Source organism: Pecten maximus, chromosome 1, assembly GCF_902652985.1.
Source record: "Pecten maximus chromosome 1, xPecMax1.1, whole genome shotgun sequence".
In the NCBI taxonomy this organism is placed as follows: Eukaryota; Metazoa; Mollusca; class Bivalvia; order Pectinida; family Pectinidae; genus Pecten; species Pecten maximus.
Genome location: NC_047015.1, coordinates 27,060,290 through 27,073,187, shown reverse-complemented (window position 1 = coordinate 27,073,187; position 12,898 = coordinate 27,060,290). Strand labels below are relative to the sequence as shown.

Sequence of the window (12,898 nt, the reverse complement as noted above, 5' to 3'; positions counted from 1 at the left end):
ACAGTTCTATAATATATAAAACTACAGACTATCTCTACAGTAGGATTTCATACAGTTCTGTAATATATAAAACTACAGACTATCTCTACAGTAGGATTTCATACAGTTCTGTAATATATAAAACTACAGACTATCTCTACAGTAGGATTCCATACAGTTCTGTAATATATAAAACTACAGACTATCTCTACAGTAGGATTTCGTAGTTCTATAATATATAAAACTACAGACTATCTCTACAGTAGGATTTCATACAGTTCTGTAGTATATAAAACTACAGACTATCTCTACAGTAGGATTTCATACAGTTCTGTAATATATAAAACTACAGACTATCTCTACAGTAGGATTTCATACAGTTCTGTAGTATATAAAACTACAGACTATCTCTACAGTAGGATTTCATACAGTTCTGTAATATATAAAACTACAGACTATCTCTACAGTAGGATTTCGTAGTTCTATAATATATAAAACTACAGACTATCTCTACAGTAGGATTTCATACAGTTCTGTAATATATAAAACTACAGACTATCTCTACAGTAGGATTTCATACAGTTCTGTAATATATAAGACTACAGACTATCTCTACAGTAGGATTTCATACAGTTCTATAATATACTATTATCATACAAGATTATTATTTTTCTGATTATAATGTTGTAAATTTAAATTATCCCTGTTGTTTCAGAAAATGGTGACTAAAGGTGATGATTTAGAACAGAATCTGTACAACAAAGTGAGAAATGCAGAGTATACACGCCAGAAACAGGAGCAGGCTGTTCGCAGACTTCAACAAACACTTGCAGATGTGAAACGCAAAAACTCTATAAAGATACGACAAGAACTTTCAGAACGACAACGAGAGGAGAAAGAGTTACAAGAAAAATTGATCCGTGAAAAGGCCGAATTGGACAAGGTGAGTTTTTGGGTTTTAATTAATTACATCTGTATATCTGAATTAATATAGATTTATCAATTAGATGGCAGGATATGTAATCAGCTTGTCTGTCTGTAGAAAAGTTTGTCCAGAAAACTCCTAAACTTATGAACCAATTTCATTGAAAATACACAGGGATGTTGGAGACAATGTGATGATTTGCAAAAAGTTTTTTTTCTTTTCTTTTCTAATTGATTTTGGTTGATATGTTAACCAAGTCGCTGTACATGTAATCGCCTGATTATATGTGTAGGTCATCAAACTATATAAGTGTGTGATTGGGGGAGGAGTCTTACTAGTTGGCTGTGAGCTTATAGTTTTATTTGGGATAGGTGAGAGGATTTGTGTGAATACATGGGGTTAATAGGGTGGATGAAGAGGATTTGTGTGAATACATGGGGTTAATAGGGTGGATAAGAGGATTTGTGTGAATACATGGGGTTAATAGGGTGGGTGAGAGGATTTGTGTGAATACATGGGGTTAATAGGGTGGATGAGAGGATTTGTGTGAATACATGGGGTTAATAGGGTGGATGAGAGGATTTGTGTGAATACATGGGGTTAATAGGGTGGATAAGAGGATTGGTGTGAATACATGGGGTTAATAGGGTGGATGAGAAGATTTGTGTGAATACATGAGGTTAATAGGGTGGATGAGAGGATTTGTGTGAATACATGAGGTTAATAGGGTGGATAAGAAGATTGGTGTGAATACATGAGGTTAATAGGGTGGATAAGAGGATTTGTGTGAATAGATGGGTTTAATAGGGTGGATAAGAGGATTTGTGTGAATACATGAGGTTAATAGGGTGGATAAGAGGATTTGTGTGAATACATGAGGTTAATAGGGTGGATAAGAAGATTGGTGTGAATACATGAGGTTAATAGGGTGGATAAGAAGATTGGTGTGAATACATGAGGTTAATAGGGTGGATAAGAGGATTTGTGTGAATAGATGGGTTTAATAGGGTGGATAAGAGGATTTGTGTGAATAGATGGGTTTAATAGGGTGGATAAGAGGATTTGTGTGAATACATGAGGTTAATAGGGTGGATAAGAGGATTTGTGTGAATAGATGGGTTTAATAGGGTGGATGAGAGGATTTGTGTGAATACATGCGGTTAATAGGGTGGATGAGAGGATTTGTGTGAATATATGGGGTTAATAGGGTGGATGAGAGGATTTGTGTGAATAGATGGGGTTAATAGGGTGGATAAGAGGATTTGTGTGAATACATGCGGTTAATAGGGTGGATGAGAGGATTTGTGTGAATATATGGGGTTAATAGGGTGGATGAGAGGGTTTGTGTGACCACATGGGGTTAATAGGGTGGATGAGAGGATTTGTGTGAATACATGGGGTTAATAAGGTGGATGAGAGGATTTGTGTGAATACATGGGGTTAATAGGGTGGATAAGAGGATTTGTGTGTATATATGGGGTTAATAGGGTTGATGAGAGGATTTGTGTGAATATATGGGGTTAATAGGGTGGATGAGAGGATTTGTGTGAATACATGGGGTTAATAGGGTGGATGAGAGGATTTGTGTGAATACATGGGGTTAATAGGGTGGATGAGAGGATTTGTGTGAATATATGGGGTTAATAGGGTGGATGAGAGGATTTGTGTGAATACATGGGGTTAATAGGGTGGATGAGAGGATTTGTGTGAATATATGGGGTTAATAGGGTGGATAGAGGATTTGTGTGAATACATGGGGTTAATAGGGTGGATAGAGAGGATTTGTGTGAATATATGGGGTTTAATAGGGTGGATGAGAGGAATTTGTGTGAATAATGGGGTTCATAGGGTGGATGAGAGGATTTGTGGAATATATGGGGTTAATAGGTGGATTAGAGGATTTGTGTGAATACTATGGGGTTAATGGGTGGATGAGAGGGATTGTGTGAATACAATGGGGTGTTAACTAGGGGTGGATGAGAGGATTTGTGTGAATATATGGGGTTAATAGGGTGGATAAGAAGATTTGTGTGAATACATGGGGTTAATAGGGTGGATGAGAGGATTTGTGTGAATATATGGGGTTAATAGGGTGGATGAGAGGATTTGTGTGAATATATGGGGTTAATAGGGTGGATGAGAGGATTTGTGTGAATATATGGGGTTAATAGGGTGGATGAGAGGATTTGTGTGAATACATGGGGTTAATGGGGTGGATGACAGGATTTGTGTGAACACATGGGGTTAATGGGGTGGATGACAGGATTTGTGTGAATACATGAGGTTAATAGGGTGGATGAGAGGATTTGTGTGAACACATGGGGTTAATAGGGTGGATAAGAGGATTTGTGTGAATACATGGGGTTAATAGGGAGGATGAGAGGATTTGTGTGAATTAATGGGGTTGGTATGATGGTCATGTTGTAACGTGTATTTAATCATTGACGTTTTATCTTATTATTGTTGGTTAACCTCACACATCAGTAATAGCTCTAAGAGACTAGCTACCACATGTATTTCACAAGAGCATCGTGCTCTCCTCCCTAAACTCTTAATGAATAGGTTATCAGAGTGGGATTTTCACTCTTTCAAATCCACGCAATTCCATCTTATTACAGGTTTGTATAGGGATAAGTTGTAGAAAACTTCCTGTGTGTTTCAGTGCAAGGTCCTTAAGTTCGTTCTTTCATCTATTTTAATATTGGTAGTTCAACTGCTGTCCTTATAAATACATCATGAATGAATGTTTCATGAATTAGAGTTGGCCAGTTAAAGTGTTGAAACATGAATGAACTCCCTTAGTGTTTACCTACATGTATCTGATTCCCCCAGTTTTCTCTACCCAAACACAATATTACTTTTCAATAACTGGTGTCCTTCATCATTTCACCTGGGGCTACCAAAGATAGAGTGCTCTGTACCAAAAGTAGGTCACAGTGACATATTTTGACCTTTAACCCCAACTTATGAAGCTGTTGTCCGTTTCGTATTTTTCCTGTACTATTTTTGTGACTGCCTCAAGGCATGTTTTGAAATTGTGCTTCGAGTTATTGTTTTATTGATTTTGCATACTGAATTTGACAATGTTTGTAATGGAGCCATGCAAGCTGTTTTTAGCTCACTGGGACAGAGTCCAGGGGAGCTATCGCTATACCCCATTATCTGTGTCGTCCGTAGACAGCTACGATTTTTGTAGGTTAAAGTTTTTATAAAACAAGTGTTGTGTTAATACTAATGAGGATACAGCTTTGGTAGTTGATATGTGTGTTCCTCGTAATAAGACCTTTCAACTGGTACTACATTTGTGGACCTGCTGACCTTGACCATAACCTTTGACTTACTTTTGAAAAACTAAGTCTTTATTACAACCTACTCTGGGAGTTATGTTGTTTTCTGATAACTCTTGTTAAAGATGAAGTTATTGTTTTAATTCAATGAAGATGTATTTTGGTTTAATTGTACAACATTTCCTCCAAAAGACTGCATACTTTGTCATACACGTACACTACAGATCAGTATAAAGCAGTGACTGATGCCTTCTTTTTCACTATAACAATAGTTCTGGATAACATTGTGTGATGATCACCCAGTTTTACAAGAGTATATTATAATAATAGTCTACTAACTTATTGTTACATCCCTAATAAACCTATTTGTCTTGGACCAAACTTCATTTTGTTTTTAGTATGAAATTGCTATACACACCGCATATTTGTTAGAACAGTTTTTTACTTTACCTGTCAATTAAAATGGCTATGGCCATATTTGATATATTCATGTTTTTTTTTTTTAAATTACTATACATTTTTCAAACACAATGATCAGGTTTCAATTCAAACAAAGATTTTAATTAATATTGGAAAAAAAAAATCTGCAGACATTGATAATTTTGGAGGATACTTTTTCAGGTGGAAATTTAAATGTACCTTTTACTTAAATCAACCAGGACCTATTGAAATGTATGAATATTGTATCAGTATCATTATCATCCTTGTCAATCTGATTTGTTTGTTTTCAAAATAATTTTGAGAATACTGAATTATAGAGGTTAGGAGATTGTTCTCTGCCTGGTCACCGTGTGTGGTAATATTATAAAGCTTTGATGATGGTTGTCTTTCATACCTTAAGATTTATGTAGAAAACAAATCAGATAGCACACCCTAGGAGTCTTAATGGTACTGTGTATACAAGGCAAAAACTGTAGGAAAGAGATTTGGATCCATAAAGATAGTACTTTCTGACAGCAGAATGGTTAGACAAGAACACTATCAAAATGACAGCATATCTTTTAGTTGTACTTTTTGATATTGAAAACATGGTTTAGATTATTTGTATAATAATTAAATCAGTGTTTTGCTCAATCTGTGGGGAATAATTCATATATCACTGGTGAAATGGACAGCACTTCTAATTATGCTCATTTTGTTCAAGTCAACAGTATCGGGTAGGTAAACACAATAATAATCTTTGACAATATCAATTTGAGGTCTAGAATCACCCAGTCAGCTTAAAATAGGAAAACTTGAATTGATAGAAACATCTGTGGTCTATTGATGAGTGCAATCTTTATTGTTCTAGATTTAATTTGAGAAAACCAAATAAGAGAAAATATATATGACAGTTTCTGTAGCTGTATCTATAATGTTGAAAGAAACTGTCAGTAAGTTGCCATTTGAGTTTGATGGACAGCTATCCAGGCTTCTGTTTGTCCTCAGTTCACCACTCTAGGGTTCATGAGGAAATGTCCCTTAGAGAGAGGCTCAGAGAAACAGGCAATATCTAACCTAGCAGGGGGGTTATCTTACATCTGTTAAACACTTTTTTATTGACTTGAAGTTTGAATAATGATAGGTGTCACACAACCTCTGCCTGTATTTCCTATTAAATCATACAATACACTAACCTTCAGCTTTGTTCACTCTTCCAAAAACTTCTTTATGCAAAATCTTGTAATTATCAAATATTCTTTTCTTTGAAATTTTAGAGCTTTTGAACAACAATTTAATAGAGAAAAACATTCAATAAAATTTCAGTTTGTATTTTGAGTATTTAATTACTATCAGCATTTCAGTATTTTGGACTGGAAGAATTGCCCTAATGGCTGACAATGTCAGGTCCAAGCTGTTTGCCTTCTTTGTTGTAATTTGTGTTGGTCTATTTATCTGTAATTGTACCACATTAAATGAACAATGATATAGAATGAATACTATTAATCTGTGGACTGATTTTCTGGTGCAAGAATATTTGGTCTCTGCCTTCAACAGTTATTGAACAAACATACTCGGAATGTTACTAATTCACAATACTAGTGAAAATGGACATGTGTTCCAATGGCAGTTAAAATTCCCGTGTTTCTTTTGTGTTTAGTACACATGTATGTAGATCTAAAAGATCTTTCTTTAAGATACTTAAGATAAAATGGCACAAGTAAAATAATCTCAATAAGAGCATATTTCCTATTGAGCAGTGTTTAGTTTTCATGTCGCCAACATGGGTTGGTCGAGGACCAGTTACTGATAGTGTTTACTGTATACATCCTTCTGTCTGCCAATCAGATTTCTTTGTCATTATAGGCAAGTTTGTGGTAGCTGATTTCTGTTTAGAGGTTCAGGTCTAACATTGAGTATATTAAGTCAGATTTTGAACAATTCTGGCATATTTTGAAGTTAGGGGCCAAAATCTACAGGTTGAAATTCTGGTTTGACTTAAGCTTTAAACTCTATTAAGCAAGAGTAGAGTCATTGTTTGGCTAGCATTCCTTGGTTCAGAAACAGTTTTTTCATACCCCACCCATTCTCAATCACATCTTTTTCTTACCCCCAACCCCACCACCATAACATCTTTCATGTATCAAGTGACCTATTCTAATCGCCTTTTGTCCCTCAGCGTCTGTCATCCGTCTGTAAACAATTTACATTTTCAACTTCTTCTCAAAAAAACGCTGAACCAAATTCAATGAAATTTGGCAGGGAGCTTGCATGGCTAAAGGTCAACTAAAATTGTGAATTATATGGTCCCCTTCCCCCAGGGACCTGAGGGGCGGGCCAAAAAGGGTAAAATTTATTAAAACTCCAAAAATCTTTTCCTCTACTCTGAGATAAGGTGGAATCAAACACTCTTCATAGATGGAAGGGTCTTAAGGTGCTTTACCAAAATTGTGAATTTCATGACCCTGGAGCCACACGTTTGCCCCTGGGGAGGGGGAAAACTTTACTATAGTTTATATAGGGAAATCACATTTTTGACTATTATTTGTTGGATTTCTATTGGAATTCATTCTAACTTGGTTAACATTATCACCTTGGGATAACAGTTTGTTGGTATGCACATGTTTGGCCCTGACTGACCCCCAGGGGCTGATGGGCGGGGCTAAAAAGGGTCATATTGACTGAAATTTCAAAAATCATCTTCTCTACTCTCAGATATGGTGGAATTAAGCACTCTTCATAGTAGGAAGGGTCTTAAGGTGCTTTACCAAAATTGTGAATTTCATGACCCTGGGGTGTCACGTTTGCCCCTAGGGAGGGGGTAAACTTAACTATAGTTGGTTTAAACATATTTTATTTGCCTTTGATCGGTTTATAATGACAAATAGGATTGGGGCACAAGTTCTAAAACTTATCGAGGCCCTCTCCTGAACATACATCAAATGTTAACAGTGAATCAAGGCTGCATATTAGCTATAAATAAATTTGTAAATACTTTACAGTGAATTACAATTACAATTACAATTTCAATTGGACCTTGTTATCTCGAGCTCTCCTGATGGCTAGAAATGGGACTGTATCTATGTTTATAATAGACTCAATGATTAATCAGTTGTGTATTCAATTTTTTAAGATTATATGTTGCTATGTGATTTCCGAACAGATGATTCTTCCTGCTTCGAGATAACAAGGTCCGACTGTTATTATTTGGATAAATAACACTGTTGGTAAGGATAAGCAAAGGAGAAAAAGAAAAAAAGAAAGAAAATAGTTAAAACTGGTTGTTGACAGCTGTTTCAATGCTCAGTTTTAACTATTTTCTTCCTTTTTTTCTTTTAACTATAGTTTATATTGGGAAATCACATTTTGACTATCATTTGTTTGATTTCTATTGGAATTCATTCTAACTTTGTTAACGTTATCAGCATTGGATGACAGCTTAATGGTATGCACATGTTGGCCCTGACTGACCCCTTATACTGATGGGTCTGGCCAAAAAGGGTCAATTGTATTTACTGAAATATTTCATATCTCAGGTGACCGTTAAGGCCTTATGGGCCTCTTAGGTTTTCTTACCCCCTTATCCCCACCCCCATCACATTTTTTTCTTACCCCCTACCCCACCACCATCACATTTTTTTCTTACCCCCTTCCCCACCACCATCACATTTTTTACACCTCAATGTTTATTTAGGTTTGTTACAGAATATGGATTGGTCTTCCTCAGGGTTAAACAAAAAAGATGACTGATGATAGGATGAAAGTGCTTCATGTGAATTACTATCAATTAAAAGATATATCACCCCTATTTAAAGCTTCACACAGGACATAGTAAGAAGGTAATGCTAAAAATAGATTATTTTACATAGGTCATGATAAATTTATAAAAAACAAGACATTAATACATTTTTGATCAAGAATTGATGAAACAAGATTATTTAGAATTAACATCAATTAAAGGTAACACGTCATTCATTTCACTTAACATACCAGTTTTTATTATGGCAAGTTAATGATTTCTTAAATTATATTACATATTTGTTTGATGTGGCACTACAGATGTACTGATAGACATTACAAATTTATAATGGTTGTCAATTTCAAATGCAATCTGGTTTTAATCAAATTGTTACAACTGTTCAACACAAATTCCTCCTACTGTGAGTGTGAGACCTGAATGACCTCAGATTTTAATTAAATGCTCTAAAATACCAGCGGCCATCTGTTTCTAGGATCACTTAAAGTGTTTGTCTAATAAAGATGGTATATGATAGAACATTATTATCTAGGTAAACATACTCTTTAAACGAATACAAAAACTATGGAGGCATACACCACTGTTTTAAATGAATACAAAAACTGTATACTTATTGAGCTATACACCACTGTTTTAGATGAATAGAAAAACTATATACTTATGGAGGTAAAAACAACTTTATGACTTGTGATGACAAAGATTTACTGAAGCAGAATAAGAACCATACAAAAAACATCTTCACGTTGAGGTATAGAATAAGATGATCCATCTGAAGACCCCAAACACAGTAAAGCATTTTAGGGCAATTTCTACAGCTAGATAAAATGATCCCAAGCTAGGGAAAGTCGGAACTGATTAGTGAACTAGCACATTTCCTACAGCTACACGTAACCTGACAATGATTGGTGAACTAGAACATTTCCTACAGCTACACGTAACCTGACACTGATTGGTGAACTAGAACATTTCCTACAGCTACACGTAACCGGACAATGATTGGTGAACTCGAACATTTCCTACAGCTACACGTAACCGGACAATGATTGGTGAACTAGAACATTTCCTACAGCTACACGTAACCTGACACTGATTGGTGAACTAGAACATTTCCTACAGCTACAGGTAACCTGACACTGATTGGTGAACTAGAACATTTCCTACAGCTACACGTAACCTGACACTGATTGGTGAACTAGAACATTTCCTACAGCTACACGTAACCTGACACTGATTGGTGAACTAGAACATTTCCTACAGCTACACGTAACCTGACAATGATTGGTGAACTCGAACATTTCCTACAGCTTCACGTAACCTGACAATGATTGGTGAACTAGAACGTTTCCTACAGCTACACGTAACCGGACACTGATTGGTGAACTAGAACATTTCCTACAGCTACACGTAACCTGACAATGATTGGTGAACTAGAACGTTTCCTACAGCTACACGTAACCTGACAATGATTGGTGAACTAGAACATTTCCTACAGCTACACGTAACCGGACAATGATTGGTGAACTAGAACATTTCCTACAGCTACACGTAACCTGACACTGATTGGTGAACTAGAACATTTCCTACAGCTACACGTAACCTGACACTGATTGGTGAACTAGCACATTGCAAAGTTTGATCACAAATTTTCACGTTATTTGACAGAGCTATGGCCCTTTGATTTACGAAAGATGTAATTTTGTGAATGTTTCAGTGCAATAATGGCAACAAATATCAGATAACCCCTCATAAAAGGGGGGGAAAGCAGGGGATATAAATTCTACGAATTGGCTTGTTTTGTTTAATGTCCTATAAACAGCCAGGTCATTTTAGGGACATGTCAGCTTTTGGAGGAAGAGGAAAGCCTAAGTACCCGAAGAAAAAACCACTGGCCTATGGTCAGTACCAGGCAACCACCCCACTTGGGTTTCGAACTCGCAACCCGAGGACTAGTGATGCTGATATTCTTGCTATGTGGGAACGTCTTACATTTGAGGCCAAAATCTCTTAAAATAATCAGTCTTTCTTATAGTTTATATGGCCTGTATGTGGAGTGGAGAAATACACTCTACCTTGTTCTGTTTGTAACTATCATATTGGCACATCTGGCTATACTTAAAGCATAAATGAACATTTATTGTTAACTGTAAGAATTTTATTCAAAAGACATGTCCGTATCATTATAAATGAATTCCTAGGACGTGAATGATTTACATTGCCCATGCATTACAAACATCTGTTAGGATTCAGCAGTGAATGTTTAGTCATGCATATATATATAGATGTGGTCCTTTAATATTACATCATATTTAATTCAGACTATCGCTGTAGTTTAGGCTTTATTATCTGACAGGAAAAAATACAAAATAAATGCTAGCTATGGCTTCACACTCCTATAGACCTATTATATGGCCATTAAAACGACAATTTTTAAGAAGTATGATATCCTCACTTAGGTGAGAGGTCTATACTTTCCTTCTTAAGAGATGTTCACTACAGGTGTCAGGAATTAATGATGTAATTTGTTATATATTACATCTTATTTAAAATGGTAATTATCTACATTTTTATATGATTTAATACTATCTGCATCAATAGACCACCTGTCTGTAGACCTATCTTTATATTGTACAGGTGTATATACCTGTCTGTATATCTATCTTTATATTGTACAGGTGTATATACCTGTCTGTAGATCTACCTTTATATATACCTGTCTGTAGATCTATCTTTATATTGTACAGGTGTATATATACCTGTCTGTAGATCTATCTTTATATTGTACAGGTGTATATACCTGTCTGTACATGTATATCTATCTTTATATTGTACAGGTGTATATATACCTGTCTGTATATCTATCTTTATATTGTACAGGTGTATATATACCTGTCTGTACATGTAGATCTATCTTTATATTGTACAGGTGTATATATACCTGTCTGTATATCTACCTTTATATTGTACAGGTGTATATACCTGTCTGTAGATCTATCTTTATATTGTACAGGTGTGTATATACCTGTCTAGATCTATCTTTATATTGTACAGGTGTATATATACCTGTCTGTAGATCTATCTTTATATTGTACAGGTGTGTATATACCTGTCTATAGATCTATCTTTATATTGTACAGGTGTATATACCTGTCTGTACATGTAGATCTATCTTTATATTGTACAGGTGTATATATACCTGTCTGTAGATCTATCTTTATATTGTACAGGTGTGTATATACCTGTCTATAGATCTATCTTTATATTGTACAGGTGTATATACCTGTCTATAGATCTATCTTTATATTGTACAGGTGTATATACCTGTCTGTACATGTAGATCTATCTTTATATTGTACAGGTGTATATATACCTGTCTGTATATCTACCTTTATATTGTACAGGTGTATATACCTGTCTGTAGATCTATCTTTATATTGTACAGGTGTATATATACCTGTCTGTATATCTATCTTTATATTGTACAGGTGTATATATACCTGTCTGTAGATATATCTTTATATTGTACAGGTGTATATATACCTGTCTGTACATGTAGATCTATCTTTATATTGTACAGGTGTATATATACCTGTCTGTATATCTACCTTTATATTGTACAGGTGTATATACCTGTCTGTAGATCTATCTTTATATTGTACAGGTGTGTATATACCTGTCTAGATCTATCTTTATATTGTACAGGTGTATATATACCTGTCTGTAGATCTATCTTTATATTGTACAGGTGTGTATATACCTGTCTATAGATCTATCTTTATATTGTACAGGTGTATATACCTGTCTGTACATGTAGATCTATCTTTATATTGTACAGGTGTATATATACCTGTCTGTAGATCTATCTTTATATTGTACAGGTGTGTATATACCTGTCTATAGATCTATCTTTATATTGTACAGGTGTATATACCTGTCTGTACATGTAGATCTATCTTTATATTGTACAGGTGTATATATACCTGTCTGTATATCTACCTTTATATTGTACAGGTGTATATACCTGTCTGTAGATCTATCTTTATATTGTACAGGTGTATATATACCTGTCTGTATATCTATCTTTATATTGTACAGGTGTATATATACCTGTCTGTATAGATATATCTTTATATTGTACAGGTGTATATACCTGTCTGTAGATCTATCTTTATATTGTACATGTGTATATACCTGTCTATAGATCTATCTTTATATTGTACAGGTGTGTATATACCTGTCTGTACATGTAGATCTATCTTTATATTGTACAGGTGTATATATACCTGTCTGTAAAACAATCTTTATATTGTACAGGTGTATATATACCTGTCTGTAGATATATCTTTATATTGTACAGGTGTATATACCTGTCTGTAGATCTATCTTTATATTGTACAGGTGTATATATACCTGTCTGTACATGTAGATCTATCTTTATATTGTACAGGTGTATATACCTGTCTGTACATGTAGATCTATCTTTATATTGTACAGGTGTATATATACCTGTCTGTACATGTATATCTATCTTTA

The 12,898-nt window shown here is 35.0% G+C and overlaps 1 protein-coding gene across 4 annotated transcripts in view; it reads left to right on the top strand.

Moving 5' to 3' along the window:
* The window catches only part of LOC117329095 (trichohyalin-like), a 105,820-nt gene that overhangs the window by 59,046 nt on the left and 33,876 nt on the right, over nucleotides 1-12,898 (top strand). For all 4 annotated transcript variants that reach the window (XM_033886838.1, XM_033886830.1, XM_033886821.1 and 1 more), the window contains one exon: nucleotides 695-922. In XM_033886838.1, the coding sequence (XP_033742729.1) occupies nucleotides 695-922 (228 nt within the window). The remainder of the gene's footprint in view (nucleotides 1-694; nucleotides 923-12,898) is intronic.